Source organism: Cherax quadricarinatus, chromosome 31, assembly GCF_038502225.1.
Source record: "Cherax quadricarinatus isolate ZL_2023a chromosome 31, ASM3850222v1, whole genome shotgun sequence".
Taxonomy (NCBI): domain Eukaryota; kingdom Metazoa; phylum Arthropoda; class Malacostraca; order Decapoda; family Parastacidae; genus Cherax; species Cherax quadricarinatus.
This window is the reverse complement of record NC_091322.1, coordinates 23505413-23522399: the sequence shown is the minus strand read 5'-3', so window position 1 is coordinate 23522399 and position 16987 is coordinate 23505413. Positions and strand designations below refer to the sequence as shown.

General features: G+C 41.2%; 1 protein-coding gene across 7 annotated transcripts in view; it reads right to left on the bottom strand.

Annotated features, from left to right (window-relative positions):
- Positions 1-381: 381 nt before the first annotated feature.
- LOC128698994 (uncharacterized) overlaps positions 382-16987 on the bottom strand; it is a 53817-nt gene continuing 37211 nt past the window's right edge. For 5 of the 7 annotated variants that reach the window (XM_070090261.1, XM_070090263.1, XM_070090268.1 and 2 more), the window contains 7 exons: positions 14546-14704; positions 13853-14118; positions 13182-13310; positions 11433-11625; positions 8237-8445; positions 4945-5087; positions 382-3755 (listed from right to left, as the gene is read on the bottom strand). In XM_070090261.1, coding sequence (XP_069946362.1) covers positions 3503-3755; positions 4945-5087; positions 8237-8445; positions 11433-11625; positions 13182-13310; positions 13853-14118; positions 14546-14704 — 1352 coding nt within the window. In that variant the 3' untranslated portion in view covers positions 382-3502. The remainder of the gene's footprint in view (positions 3756-4944; positions 5088-8236; positions 8446-11432; positions 11626-13181; positions 13311-13852; positions 14119-14545; positions 14705-16987) is intronic. The other 2 variants (XM_070090264.1, XM_070090265.1) reach the window with 2 other exon arrangements.

Here is a 16987-nt window from a genome sequence, read left to right as displayed (position 1 = left end):
AAGAGACAGGCGATGAGAGAATAGGGGGAGGGGAGAAGGAGAGAGGTGAGGCGATAAGAGATAGATAATAAGCAGAGATCAGGGGACAGAAGAGGCGGGAAGGGGAGAGGAAGAAGAAAGGAAGTGACAGAGAAGCAGTAATAAGAGCAGGGGACAGGGGAGGGGAAGAGAGGAGGGCAACATGAAGAGCAGCTGACAGGGAAGGAGGGAGAGAGAACAGGTAAAAAGGAGATAAGATATCACAGGAATGTTGCAGGTGTTAGGTGCTGCCTTCTCTGTTGTTGTTGGTGTTCCTGCTACCGTGAATATAGTCAGTAATATTGGTGCAGGTGTTGGTGGTGCTTCTGATGTTGGTGCAGGTGTTGGTGGTGCTTCTGATGTTGGTGCAGGTGTTGGTGGTGCTTCTGATGTTGGTGCAGGTGTTGGTGGTGTTTCTGATGTTGGTGGTGCTTCTGATGTTGGTGCTGGTGGTGCTTCTGATGTTGGTATTGGTGGTGCTTCTGATGTTGGTATTGGTGGTGCTTCTGATGATGGTGCTGGTGTCGGTGGTGCTTCTGATGTTGGTGCAGGTGTTGGTAGTGCTACTGATGTTGGTGCTGGTGTCGGTGGTACTTCTGATGTTGGTGCTGGTGTCGGTGGTGCTTCTGTTGTTGGTGCTGGTGTCGGTGGTGCTTCTGATGCAGGTGCTGGTGTCGGTGGTGCTTCTGATGCAGGGACTGGTGTCGGTGGTGCTTCTGATGTGGTGCTGGTGTCGGTGGTGCTTCTGATGTTGGTGCAGGTGACGGTGGTGCTTCTGATGTTGGTGCAGGTGACGGTGGTGCTTCTGATGTTATTGCAGGTGTTGGTGGTGCTTCTGTTGTTGGTGCTGGTGTCGGTGGTGCTTCTGATGTAGGTGCTGGTGTCGGTGGTGCTTCTGATGTTGGTGCAGGTGTTGGTGGTGCTTCTGATGCTGGTACTGGTGTCAGTGGTGCTTCTGATGTTGGTGGTGCTTCTGATGTAGGGGCTGGTGTCGGTGGTGCTTCTGATGTTGGTGCAGGTGTCGGTGGTGCTTCTGATGTTGGTGCAGGTGTTGGTGGTGCTTCTGATGTGGGGGCTGGTGTCGGTGGTGCTTCTGATGTTGGTGCAGGTGTCGGTGCTTCTGATGTTAGTGCAGGCGGTGGCGGTGCGTTCGATGCTGGTAATTCTGATGGTGGTGACATATTGTTGGTGATTTCCTCTCCCGCCACACTAACTTCACACCATCTCACCCAGGCAACACTAGGCTGTTATATTCAAGTTTAAGCGAGAAACCCATATCGTACACCGAGGAAGTGGGGGGGGGGCAGCAATATTTTCATGGATCAAGAACCTCTAACCGGCACCAGGGCACCTTCCCGCCCCCCCTTATCCATGAAGTATCAAGACCCGATAGGTTCACACTTTGCTGATCAAGGCTTCGTAAAAAAAATGTTACTGTTCGAAATGCAATTCGAATGCTTTTGAGAAAGACAAATGAAAACCTAACGCGACTCATCATGTAATTAAGGAACCTCCAAAACCTCCTCCACAACCCTGATCATCAGGAGAGAACTAAAATATGTACCACACCACGATAAATGGATTGAAAAATTAACCCATACATTGTAGTCAACTTTAAAAAAATCACTACATTTATGAAGTGAATATCACCTGTTTTATTCTCTACCTAATAACATACATGTTACGTGTATACAAGTAAATTATTTTTAACTTGGTTGGATCAACCAATCTTAGAGACGGACAGACTTAAAATATTTTTAAGTCACAAAGATCCGACAAAATTCACTTTTTTGACAGCACGCAAACACTTCATAAACGTTCATGAATACTAATATATGGCCTGTGGCTCTCTAGGTCTGACTTCTTGATATATCTTACTATAAAACTTCTCTAAGAAACGTGGGAGTAACTCCTTAGCAGGCAAAATATGGTTTCGATTTAGGTTTCATGAGGTGACTAACTCTGGGACCACCTGGACATTTGTTCTCGAAATGTTTCACATTACTGACTTGTCAGTATAGGCGAGTTACTTTAACTTGACATGCAATTTGTACTTGAAAGCCAGGAGTTTTTATATTTCATTAAATAACTATTTAAACAAAGGAAAGACATCCGCAATATGTTTATATATTCTTGGGTAAGGAGGTGACATAAAAGTTATGACCATTCAGACTAAGTTGTCGCGAACTCTTTTCTGTCTATATTGACTGAATGGAACCCAGAGTCTACATTTTAATAGTACATGTATGTGTGAACACACATCTCTGGGGTATCGTTTTAGGTCAAAAGAGGGCTCTTACATAAAATACTCTTCAAAATTGAAGAGAATCAGTCCACGTGTTTGTTTTAGCCTCAGATGATGGAGGTTTTGCATGGGACACTGAAAGTCCCTTTAAACTGTTATTCATGGAACGAGTTGTCTAGTCAGCAACAGTCTTCAGTTAGAGGCCAGATGGAGGTGGACTGAGAGATCCAAACTTTAGCCAGACCTTCTCAGCTATACAAAGAACCAAAAAGCAGTGACCAGAAACCCTCAACCATAATATATTGTATTATGACGTCATGATACTTATATATATAAAGGTATAAATGTCATAGGGTATAAATGCCCATCAGCATGCTGAAATAACCCGTTACAAAAACACGAGACATAGCAGACAGTGCAAAATATCCCCAATAAAAAAGTAGTGGTGCAATAAATACAATAAGAGACGACTCAAATATAAAATGGTCAACAACTTTTCAACACCCTGGCCTCACGAAAGGGAAATTTTTCCACAGGCTAGTTTATCTCCAAGATGCGAAAGATACCTGATAACCAGGTTGTGGTGCAGTTAACACAAACAGCCTGACCTGACCCACCGACCGACCTGGTCTGAGACCGGGTCACTACTCTCTCACCCCTCCTTCCCTCCATCTCCATCTCTCCCTCTCCCTCTCCCTCTCTCTCACACACCATTTAAGCTGTTCTATTTTTGTCTCTTAATTCCTGTCGAACTTGCTGTCCAAGAGCTTCGTACAATCATATGCTATAGGGTTAAATATTTTAATGTGCCATCACTGCTCGTCTCTCTCAAATACAGACTCCAGCCCATGGCTCCCATGCTAGTGACAGCCTCTCTACTACTACTAGCCATGGACGGCAGCTTCCAGATGGCCAGTCTTCTTCTGCCACTACAGATGATTCCAAGGACTGTTACAGTAGTCCCTACATTCTGTTACTACAATATATTTACAGAATACTACAAGAGTTTTCTCTGGTACTGCTACAAGAGCTCCCTATGACTACTACAGGAGTTTCTACATTCCGTTACTACTACAAAATCTATCCAGGCCACCCCACGAACTTTACAGTATTATTAAGAGAGATCCCTAGGATGGCCGTAGAAGCTACATTTTGTTGCTACAGTACTACAGAATCTTTCCAGGCTGCTACAGGAGCTCTACATTTTAATATACGCAGTATGTCCCTACTTATTGGGTGTTACAGGATAATCTCATGCGAGTGGGCTGTGATGCTGTCGTGGCGAGGATGTGTGGAGAAGTAGCGTTGAATCAGCTCTTTAAAGGCCTCAATCTCCTGCAGAGCCTCCTTGCTGATCTCCGACCTTATCACTGGAGGTCCATCGTGATGCTGGTGCTGCTGCTGCTGGTGCTGCTGCTGCTGCTTGTGATGGTAAAGCTCCTCGTCACTGCTGTTGTCACTGCTGGACACGTTGGCTGGCGTGCTGCTGAGACTGTCGGCGAATAAAAATAAAAAAAAATAGGAGAAAATCATATCAAATGTGCTGCAAGCAAGGAGACAAAAAACTGATAAAATGGCGATGTCCCACACGCAACACTGCAAAGAGAGAATCAATATTTAACCAATAAATTAACTCTTAAAAGCCTGGTCAAAATAAACAAGTACGATTTGAAACAATATTAAATAAATTTAAGCTGAAGTATGATACACATAGCAGAATTTAGCTTTAAGTTAGGTTAGGCGAGTTTTGTATGTAATGTTTGCTCAAAAAATAAAAAATATATCACTGTTAATGAAAAAAAAAAGATTATCAGTAGTGTGTAGAGTGGAAGAGCGAAGCGTTTATGCCGGTGAGCATTTCGAGTGTCGCACTATTTTTTGAAAGTAACCTGGCAATGGTGACCTTGCCACACTAAGGCGTGACTTTTGGGGGACCCACTAAGGTGCGTCTTTTTTAATGGGGGAAGAACTGGAAATGGGAGATTCATTTTCACTAATTAATATTATGTGATTGCTGCGGGTCTTCAGTGAAAGAGGCAAGCAGTGTTTTATTCAGATTACGCTATTATCATTGGGAAGCACTAAACCTGTAGGGGTCATGCAGCCCCATGGGGAAATATGAGGTATTCAGGCTATATTCAAGGACTTGGAAAAAGTGTTTAATTCTTTGAATCAACAGCCCCCCTCACCAGCATCAAGAAACGTTCAAGGGGTTACATTTTTAAACACATACTTGGAATTTGCCTGGAATCCTTTCCGGAGGTCACTGACCCCCTTCCGCCCCAGACACCACCCCTCCTCCCCCACCCAGGCCTCCAGATGGCCTATGCTTTAGAACCTGCCGCCGCAGTCCAACGTAAGCACCACAACCCGACTGATCAGGAACTGTTTTGAGGATTCTGTCGGGTTTCCTCCTGAAGACAGTCAGGAGTCTGTTTTAGATCCCTTATGCTTGAAGGGGAATTACCAGCCCCTAACTGTGTAATCTATTAAGAACACCTATACCAAAGAAGAACCTTTTATTTATAGTTTCATCCAGGAGGGGTGATACAATATGTCTGGGGGATGGGAACTGTCTTGGAGATGGGCACCTGCAACTTGTCTAGGGGCATCATTCACGACCTGAGGGTGGCACTTACGACCCGTCTGAGATTGGTACGACCTGTCTGGGGAATACTTACGACCTGTCTGGGGTGTGAGTGGCGGCTGTGGTCAGACATTCACTACTCTTGTGGCGTCGGGACACCCGAAGCTTCAGATCCAGGAAATGTAGTGGGTTACGCCCCTTCAGTCGACCTTCAAATCCTCCCACCTGCAAATATTTCTTTTTAAACAAAATTAGATACACCATCAGTGTGACTACCATATTCTGTATCATTATGTTATGGAAACAAAAGTTTGCTATGTATTCTTGTTGTTCCGCCACTGCAACTATTATATAAATAGGGTAACTACAGTATCCTCTAAAATAACTACGATGTCGGTTGTAGCAGTGGTTACTATGGATGTGGGTACGTAGGAGGGGGAAAGAGTAAGCAAAACCAGGAAGAGGGTAAAACGGTATTTTTTTTTTGCCAAATTAGCCGTTACCCTTAGACAATGGTTAACAAAAACTGCCTATGTTCCTATGTTCCTTGCCTATGTTCTGCCCGAAATGCCTAGCCATGCTAGGCGTTCTAGTGGTACACTCTGTAATCATTATTTAACTACATGTAAACCACACAACAACCAAATTCTGTAAATTCAACGTTGTAATCTTTATAGAGAATAAACTTTGAATTTGAATTTGAATTGAATAATCCATCACACAGGATGGATTTCATACATGGTGTTAAAATTTCAGCCTGTGTGCTGGGAGACGTCAACAGGGCATTGAAGGCATTGTCAAGTATTCCATTAGGATAGCTTTGACAGCGTTCCTCATGGATAACTAATTTAGAAACTTCGAAGGACAGGCGGAATAAAAGTAAATTATTATAATGGACGAGAAACATTCTGATTGAGAGGAAAATGCAAAGTGATAAGAAGTTATCTTGGGGAAATGTTGTGAGTGGGGTGCCACTATAATGTTGAGTGGGGTGCCACTATAATGTTGTGAGTGGGGTGCCACTATAATGTTGTGAGTGGGGTGCCAATAATGTTGTGAGTGGGGTGCCACTATAATGTTGTGAGTGGGGTGCCAATAATGTTGTGAGTGGGGTGCCACTATAATGTTGTGAGTGAGGTGCCACTATAATGTTGTGAGTGGGGTGCCACTATAATGTGAGTGAGGTGCCACTATAATGTTGTGAGTGGGGTGCCACTATAATGTTGAGTGGGGTGCCACTATAATGTGAGTGGGGTGCCACTATGTTGAGTGGGGTGCCAATAATGTTGTGAGTGAGGTGCCACTATAATGTTGTGAGTGGGGTGCCAATAATGTTGTGAGTGGGGTGCCACTATAATGTTGTGAGTGAGGTGCCACTATAATGTTGTGAGGTGCCACTATAATGTTGTGAGTGGGGTGCCACTATAATGTTGTGAGTGGGGTGCCACTATAATGTTGTGAGTGAGGTGCCAATAATGTTGTGAGTGGGGTGCCACTATAATGCTGTGAGTGGGGTGCCACTATAATGTTGTGAGGTGCCAATAATGTTGTGAGTGGGGTGCCACTATAATGCTGTGAGTGGGGTGCCACTATAATGTTGTGAGTGGGGTGCCACTATAATGTTGTGAGTGGGGTGTCACTATATTGTGAGTGGGGTGCCACTATAATGTTGTGAGTGGGGTGTCACTATAAAGTTGTGAGTGGGGTGCCACTATAATGTGAGTGGGGTGCCACTATAATGTTGTGAGTGGGGTGCCACTATAATGTTGTGAGTGGGGTGTCACTATAATGTGAGTGGGGTGCCACTATAACGCTGTGAGTGGGGTGCCAATATAATGTTGTGGGTGGGGTGAGACTATAATGTGAGTGGGGTACCACTATAATGTTGTGAGTGGGGTGCTAATGTTATGAGTAGGGTGCCACTATAATGTTGTGAGTGGGGTGCCACTACAATCTTGTGAGTGGGGTGCCAATATAATGTGAGTGGGGTACTACGTTATGAGTGGGGGTGCCACTACAATGTTAATTTATATGACAACCCGGAAGGAATAAATAACTTAATATGTTCGTAGATGATGCAAAAAATTTGTGTAATAAAAAAACATTGCAAAATGACCTTGATAAATTGAGGAAAGAGTGATGGAATTTATAATGCCATACTGTGGAAATAAAAAAAAAGTGAAATCTGACCACTGTGACAACTGTAAACCGGAATCGTATAAATAATGTGAAACTTGTATGCTACACTTGGTATAAAAATAGCTTTCAGATATATGGATGAAGAGAGCTGAAAAAACCGTTTACAACGTATTAGGCCAAAATTAGCATATACAACTATGTGGCGGCCACACTTTAAAAAAGTGGATAAATATAAATAGTCGAATGAGCTACAAAATGGATCACACAACTAAAAGTGAGTCAAGAAAGGCTGAAAATACTAAAGATTCCCACTGTAGCTGATGAAAGGGAAAGATATACAAGGTTGTAAACGTATATGGATGAACAGACGATTTTGTTTTAGTACTTTCAACAGGGATAACAAGACAAGAGGCCACAAATGTAAATCAGGAACAAAAACTGAACCGAAAGTATACTAGGAAATCATCACAAATAATAGTAAAATAATGGAATAAACTGAGTGCTACAACCACTAAACATTCTAATTTAAAAGAAATTATATAGCGAATACATTAAGTAATGTAGTCGCAACATTGCAAACATTGGTTAGGTTTGCTCCTGTAGCTAGAAATATTTAATGACAAAGAGGTAATTAAGGATTCAACAGCTACGGGAACTTCTCAAGTTTCGTTCCAGCAGACCTGGAGTTAGTTACTTGAGAATTACAGTACCGTCTCTCAGGACGGTCCATCTGGGAGTTTGTAAAGAAGGGGTAACGGGGTGAGAGTGTATCATATTTATACACGCGCTAGGCACGTATAGGTCACACAGCCAGGAGAATGGGAGGCAAGAAGATTTGATCCAAGAAAGTGGAGGGTAGGTCCATTTCCCTGGATTGAGCCCATCACCGGGGTCAACGTACCCTTGAAAAGAGAGAGGGGGGGGGATGTATTATATATTCAGGAAACACTAAACCTGTATGTCATACAGCGCCAGGGAAATGAGAAGTAATCAGGTTTGATACGAAAAGAGTGAAACTAGTTCATTGGATCAAGAATCATTCGCCAGCATCTAGGCAGCCATCCTCCTTGCTTTTGAAAAGTTACATGGACAGGGTAAGAGAAATAAAAATCTTTCATGGAAAAAAATTAGCCTTTCTCCTTGCAATCATCCGAGTATTGTCCCCTACCACTTATTTTACATAAATAATTTATTTGTACACTTCTGTTAGGAATATAAATACGCACATAATATATTACAAAACGTACCTTGATCCCAAAGATTTTTTCTGGCGATTTTCTTTCGCCGGAGGAGACGACGATGGAGGGGAGGGAGCCCATGAGTGTGCTGCCATGAGAGCTCTTGAGCGAACCTCCATGAGAAGAACCTTTGAGTGATCCTCCACGAGAACCCTTGAGGAGGTTGGTGTCCTCACTGCCACAGCTGGTCACATTCCCGAGGTCCTCATCCACGCAGCCTGCAGCAGCAGTCACAACACTCGGTACATAACACAAAAATAATTTTTTATCGGTAAAATAAAAGCTAAATTCATAAGAGTAATTCAGTGCTTGGGAAATGGGAGGCAATCCTACGGTTATTCTACGTTATCCTACGTAATTAGTACATATATGTAAAATAATTGCAATCACCCAAAACCTGCACAACTAAACTTTTGTAAATTGTACCTAAATAAGTTTACTTTGACATTTTGGGTTATCCTAGGTTCTCTATACATATGCTGCTATGTATGATAATCTATGTTACTGTATTTGTGAATACCTGAATAAACTTACTTAACTTACTTGGATCAAGAGCCCGTTCCAAGTATCTAGGCACCTACCTTGACGGGAACTATCAAGAGAAAACGTACTAATATGAGAGAAAACGGACAAGCACATCTCTGTTCAGGGCTAACTATGCATCCCCTTAACGCTGTTGAAAGGCCCCTGATCCAAGGAATTGGAATTACCTTTCACTTCTTCGGATAAAGCCAGATTTACTTCAATTTCCCAGGCATTGTATAACCCATACCGGTTTAGGCTGGTTGTATTTAAAAGCTATCGGATACACGGTCATTAAGGCTGCATGTAAACTGTTCGCTATATGAGCAACAAAGAAATCTCTAAAATATGGATTAAAATAAACTCTCTCTCTCTCTGTATAATATATATATATATATATAAATATATATATATATATATATATATATATATATATATATATATATATATATATATATATATATATATATATATATATATCTTTCTTTCAGCACACTGGCCGTATCCCACCGAGCCAGGGTGGCCCAAAAGGAAAAACGAAAGTTTCTCCTTTTACATTTAGTAATATATACAGAAGAAGGGGTTACTAGCCCCTTGCTTCTGGCATTTTAGTCGCCTCTTACAACACGCATGGCTTACGGAGGAAGAATTCTGTTCCACTTCCCCATGGAGGTAAGAGGAAATAAACAAGAACAAGAACTAGTAAGAAAATAGAAGAAAACCCAGCGGGGTGTGTATATATATGCTTGTACATGTATGTGTAGTGTGACCTAAGTGTAAGTAGAAGTAGCAAGACGTACCTGAAACCTTGCATGTTTATGAGACAGAAAAATGGACACCAGCAATCCTACCATCATGTAAAACAATTACAGGCTTTCGTTTTACACTCACTTGGCAGGACGGTAGTACCTCCCTGGGCGGCTGCTGTCTACCAACCTACTACCTAAGATATATATATATATATATATATATATATATATATATATTTTTTTTTTTTTTTTATATATATATATATATATATATATATATTTTTCAACAAGTCGGCCGTCTCCCACCGAGGCAGGGTGACCCAAAAAAAAAGAAAGAAAATCCCCAAAAAGAAAATACTTTCATCATCATTCAACACTTTCACCACACTCACACATTATCACTGCTTTTGCAGAGGTGCTCAGAATACAACAGTTTAGAAGCATATATGTATAGAGATACACAACATATCCCTCCAAACTGCCACTATCCCAAACCCCTCCTTTAAAGTGCAGGCATTGTACTTCCCATTTCCAGGACTCAAGTCCGACTATATGAAAATAACCGGTTTCCCTGAATCCCTTCACTAAATATTACCCTGCTCACACTCCAACAGATCGTCAGGTCCCAAGTATCATTCGTCTCCATTCACTCCTATCTAACACGCTCACGCACGCTTGCTGGAAGTCCAAGCCCCTCACCCACAAAACCTCCTTTACCCCCTCTTTCCAACCCTTTCGATGTATATAACCAGGCGGGTTTAGTATTTTTCATGAATATTACATTAAGTATACTGTCATTAGACTCATTACAATGTTCAATGTTTCTCTTGTTAGGGCCTGCAAAGAAATTTGGTCTGAAGGAGAGAAGTTATGACATATCTCTTGAAAAACAACACATATTTAAGTTAAAACTCAATAAACAACAACTCACTTTCTTGTAACACAATAATGAAAGTTGAAAACAAGACTTGATCAATCAAGGAAGCAATAATCCATTACAACGCCGACTTAGCAACGGTATGCAATATTATTCACTGTCATCTACATTACTGCAAAAATTTTACCTGCATACCTACAAAAGAGGATATAGTGGAGGCTGTTGCAATTATTTTTCTTCCTCCAATATTTCCGGGCATTAACTTGAGAATGCTGATGTATCTTGGAAAAAAAAGTTTGGATTGGGTTAAAAGTGTGTCAACTCTAGTTTGCCAATTTCACTGAATTAATGAAACGCAAATGTTTTGAGTGATACTAGTTTCCGGGGGCTTACTTGATGTGATATAATTAACGCTCTCTCTCCCTTCCCCTCTCACTCCCCCTCTCTCTCAGATAACGCAGCGATCCAAACATCTCATTATAGATTATTCTATGCCACAGATGAAATAAAAACATAGGCGGAAGCAAATATACCGAAGAATCGAATAACGTTAGTTTTCTGAAAGTTCACTTTTTACAGATGAGGAAAAAAATGACCTCGGAAATGGTTGATTATTGCTATTATTATTTCAATTATTAGTAATAGTTGCAGTAGGTGGTAGGAGTAATAGTAATATACAAAGCGTTAAACCCATGTGGGTCATTCAATGGAAGGAGTAGTGGAGGTTTGATCCTCGACCTGCTAGTCTTGATAGACAAGACACTATTAAGAAATGGTAGAGTAATCCCTGTGAGGTCTCGTCCTCCCTCAAGGTGGATCCCATATAAATCCTTGTTCAAGGGGAATTTCATCTAGATCATTGCTCAAAGGAGATTCCATCTAGCTCCTTACTTAAAAGGGTATCCTATCTAGCTCCTTGCTCAAAATTGTATCCTATTTAGATCCTTGCCTTCGGGGGATCCTATTTAGATCCTTACTTTGGTGGGATCCCACCTAGATTCTTGCCTTCGTTAAGATGGTGTCACCTAGGTCCTTGCTCCAGTGAAGCGAATCTCACCTAGATCCTGGATGAGGTGCAGCTCCTGGTTGCGCCTGTGCTCGAGGTCCTGCAGCATCCTTTCAGTGTCCTGCTCGCTCTCCTTCAGCTGGGTGTCCAGGGATGAAAGCCTCGTCCTCAGCGCCTCCAGCTGCACTGTCACGTCCGCTTCCCTCTTCTTCTTCGAAGACTGCTGCCTCTCCAACGTCGCCATCTGTAACATATTATAAATACAGATACCTAATATCAATAAAGATACTTATGTGTTGCACATGTGCCTTACCAGTCGCCATCTGTAGCACAACCAATACACTTTCAGGCCTTCTGACGACAGTTAAATATTTTATAACTTATAATGTAGAGAAAGCAGCACAGAAACTACTACTACACAGCCTCATTAAACAATAGATGATGAACAACTAAGTGCAAGCACTTTAGAAGGGAGATTATTATTCAGTGTGGGTGATTCAGCGCAAGAAGTTGGTAGCTTGCTCCTCCGTTCCTCAAGCGTGGCCCAGTTATGAACAATCAGGCTGTTGGTAAATCGAAGGAAGGAGTAACAGGCAGGTTTAGATTAAGGCTTAACGGGTAATTAAGGAAAGGGAAACAATGCTAGACAAAAGAAAAAAAAGAACCTATCAACAGTGACCAGATAACACCAGTACAACAGATGATGACGTCAAGTTGTTGCTACGCAGATTGGACACGTCTAAGGCTACGAGACCTAACAAAATTCTTGGGTTATGAGTAAGAGGTTGTAGGTGCTGTACTGAGTAAACCACTAGTAAAAACCTTTATTAAGTTGATGACCACCTATTCATTCAAAAAAAAAAAAAAATATGAGAAACGGAAAACAAGATCTAGACGAGCTGAACACGTACGGCAAATAAATGGTAACCGTAATGTATAATAAGTGCAACCTTATGTTAATGAGAAAGTGAGAACATATCACAATATAGAATACATTTTCACCGAAAGTTCTAGACCCATAGAAAAAAAGCAGCCACCTCCACGTGGGGAATTCTGCGAATTTTGAATAACTGTGGGCAACTAGGCATACAAAACAGCGGAGAGTGTTCACAGTGTATATTGACTGTCTTGACAAAATGTACCTATATCGGATCAAATCTGATTGAATATTATTAAACAAGCGCTGTGTGACCTATAAGGGTTTAGTGCTCAAAGAGAATATTATAGTCTTCTAGACCTATAAAGAGTATTCAGTGCTTCATTGTGAAGGATACGGATTGTGTTACACCATCTTTTAAACATCAAATTAAGGAAACCGGAAGTAATTACAGATAGCACTAACAGAAAAAAAAAAACTCAAATGAAACAATGAGAAACTCGCACATTTGAAGCTACTAACAAAGATTATTGCAGTTTTGGATGGTAAGATGATCTAAATTCACAACATACGTTACACAAAAATTGGAATAGACCACGGTAGTATGACGTACTGAGGCAGAGAAACTAGAAATATTACTTACGAAAACTAAACACTAACTACTCTCGTTGATGAAAATGAGAAAAATATAAACCAACAGGAAGAACAAATGACCAAAACAATAAAAGAAAAAAAAAGCGGTGCCGAAAGGCCGCCTAGTATCAGCGATAGGTATTGAACTGGGATCCAAGAAGAGGTAGCTTGTGTTATAACCACTGGAAATCTTAAACAATCATAAGACAAAGTAAACATTGAAAACAGGACACCACAAGTATGACTATGCTCCTTTAACTACAAAAAGGGAATTCTGTATGATGTAACACCTTTATGGCCGTGGAGTTTTTGCGTTGACGTAGAATGACCACCTTCCTCAGGGCTGACTGTTGTGCTTCATGTTGAGCTCTGTCGTACTCGTTAGCTACCTCCCCAGCTGTCACCATCCACGCTCCAGCCTGTAAGAAAACATTCCACTAGAGTTACTGACCCAGGATAACATAACAAATGTACTGTACCTATTTACTGAGGGCGAACAGAGGCAGCCAGTTTAAGATTCACCAATAGTCTCACCTTGCCTTGAGTGACCGTGACATCACGGATATAACAAGAATAAGTTAACATTAACAAAGTGTCTCTACTCTACTTGATATAATATTTTTTCTTTATACACTTATCGGTGAATTCATTATATGAACATTTGCATTAAATAATAATTAATACCTTCGTCTATTACAAAATAAACCGCCAGTCACTGCCAAACTTTTTCAATGTATCTTGCAGTTCATTGCCTTTCAGGAATATTTGCAAACAAAAACAAATTTCAAGGTTATCTGCAAAAAATTACTAGCGCTTCTCAGTGTTTTTAACAATACACAAATCGTTGGACTTTTACAAAACCAGAATCTTTTTCGTTACTACATATAATTTAATAAATTTATTTAAAATATTTAAAATTACTCTGAAAACGGTACACTGATGACCACTACCATGTACTTACCCCTGATCGCCGATTTTTCTGCTTCTTCTCCAGGAGTGACTTTGTGGTCAACATTTGTTGGAGGAGCTCCCTCCTGGAGGCGTCGTCTCTGGTACTCTCTTGGCAGAGGCGACGGGGATGACGGAGGCGCACACCATGATTGACGACACTATCCGCAGAAGTCTCCAGCAGCAGCGGCCCACAATGCCCTCCTTCGCCCTCTTCGTCCTCCTCCCCCTGACTCTCTGCTTCACAGGAGTCTCCGCTGCCGGGGTAGTCCTGCTCGCCTGTAACAGTCAACAGTATAAGATAAGGAAGACAATCTTCTGAACTCAGACAAATGATAGGTACCCAAGTTTAGCAGCAGCGCTGATTGACCCTAATGGGTTTAGCACTGAATACTGCGTTAGCTTAGATTCCCATCAAAACAGGACTAGGATATATGTATTTTTTTACCTATTTTCATAAAATGTAAGAACGTAATTTTGCTAATAGAGTAGAACATAAGAGAAGAAGCTATTCTTTGCTCATTAATGTGAAGAGCTCGTAAGAGAATCATGATTGTCTTGCGATAGTGTAAGCACAGCAAGACTTGACATGACACTGAGTTGACGTGAAGCAAGTGAGGGAAGGATCACATAGTAACTTGCAAAGAACGTGACAATGAAAGTACACACGAGAAAGATAAAATTCATTTAAAGATATGAGAATTACAATAACATGGGTGGAGGAAGCCGAATACGGTGTTTAGAGCTTTCCTAGCAAGCTCTTCCTCATCATCCTCCTCCTCCACCTCATCCTCATGCAAGGGGGTGCAGGAGCAGGAAGAAAGGTCCCCACATGCGTCCCCTTCAGTCCCAGGGAATGGGTAATCTGCAAGGTAAACAAATAATGTACATATCAAGAAACACGCGAAGGGTAGTGATTGTAAGAGCGATAAAAACGCATATTAGGGTCGAAAGATTGAAAAAAAAATTTAATAAAGCAAAACTGAAAAAAAGGGTAGAGTAAGAAAAGAGTGTACAGCAGAGTAAGAATTAAACAGAACAAGAATAGTGAGTAAATGCACAGCTAATTAAGAATTATTAATTACATTTAGAAAACGTACTAAACCCGTACGGTCATTCAGCACTGAATGGTAATCTTGCATTCAAGGGTAGAAATGTGGAGGGCTGTTTGTGTGACAGGATTATTACAGTCATAGAAGAGCGCTAAACCCGTAGGGGTCATACTGTGCCTGAGGAAATGGGAGGCATTCATGTTCGATCCAAGGGGGAAAATGAAGGACAGGTCTAATTCCTTGGATCAAGAGCCCCTCACCAGCGTCAAGGAACCTCCATTGATGGGTAGTGTGAGAGGTTTAACAAGACAGGTTCAGTTAAAAAGGCACTGTCTGCATGAGAAAGACTTTAAAAGAGAAAGGCAGATGGAAAGGGTCGGGATATCAATATGTTGGAAGTAAGTCTATATGCTATTTTACTAGTAGGGCAGTTTATAACAAGAGGTTTGACTACCATGTTGAGCTGACAGCCCTCACAGGGGGATGGGGTATCATTCCACAAGACATTTGTGAGTTTCTCTTGTACAACACACAGTCGTGAGAGTCTAGTTTCCCACAGCTGACAGATGTGAAGAGAAGATAGCCAGAAACGCTACTTTGATTTCATGGAAAATAGCTAATTGGTTACTAACGAATGGCAGCGGCAAGAGGTTCACACACCCTGCTGTGAAACAATTGTCTCTAATAGGTGTTTTTGGATCACTATCCAAATTAAAAAGAATGTAGAGCAAAACAAAGAAAATTAAAAATACGTTCATTACTCTTTAAAAAACTAAAGCTTAAAAGAACTATAAATATAACATTAAACGCAAACTCAGGGCGTGAAGTCAGTGAATGGAATGCCAACAGAGGAAGAGGAAGCAGTTATGGGAAAGGTGAACACACAAGACATGAACACTGAGATCTCACTCATTTTTCAGACTTGCAGTTCTTTGAACAAAATTCATATTGCTATAATATTCGTTAGGATCGAGTCCTGATATGGGTCTTAATAACCATGGTCACACCTTTTTTTCCTGGTTGCACCTTCCCGCCTGGTCACAACTTTTATCCAAGAAGAGGGTTGCTCTTATTAGTTGGATCAAAAGCACTTCATAATCACGCGACCACTTGTTTTGCCATAAAAAGTCATGGAATATATCCTGCATTATATCCTTTTATGTCCCGAAGACTAACAGGTTTGTACAATGCGTGTTTCGCATTTTTTTTTTCAATTTCTCGGCACTTTAAAAACTACGGAGCACTTCTTATACACTAAAACGTTAAAATAAAGGGAATAAAACTTAATTATATTAGCAGTTATTAAAAACTAAGGTTACAACGGAAATCTTGCATAAACAATGTCCAGAATATGTAAGAAAGTCCACCTTCCATGGAGATTCACTGAAGCTGTCGAGCTCTTGATCCAAAGAAATGGAATTATCCTCCCTTTCCTTGGATCAAGCCTGATTACCTCTCATTCCCTTGTCGCTGTATCACCCTTACTAGTGCAGCGGTTTCTCTTGATTTTGATAAAGTATAACAAATCTTAATTGTGGGTTAATCTAACAAAGGGTAAAAAAAAAGTGGTGAAAAATTCAAAATAGGAAAAAAAATGTTTTACTTGATGTGTGTAACCCATGAGGAATTCTTCCCTTTTTATCGCCTGGCTAAGAGAGTAACGTGTCACGTTATTAGTGGTCAAAGAATAGAGTCCCAGCGTACCATCTGAATGTGTCACACGGGTTTAGGGCCCAATAACAGTATTATTTTTAAATTAACCCATGAGTCATTTAACTCAAGGAGATACACTAGGCATTTAAGATAGTGTGAGTAGTGGAGGTGGGTGACTCACACGTGACTAACAAGATGTGTGTGTTGCAGGTATGTGCTGGAGAGATACACCTGTGCATGTGCACTTGTCATGCATACCACCTACCCTTGCCCCTTTCCCTACACATCCGCTATATACTATGGTAGAAACGCCCTTCACACTCCTCCATACTGAACCACACTCCCAGGCGGCCCATACCTCCCTACCCTCAGGTGATTCACAAGATCATCACTCCATGCTTACCCGTCAGATAAGCCACAGCTCCCCCAGGTTAGTCACAATG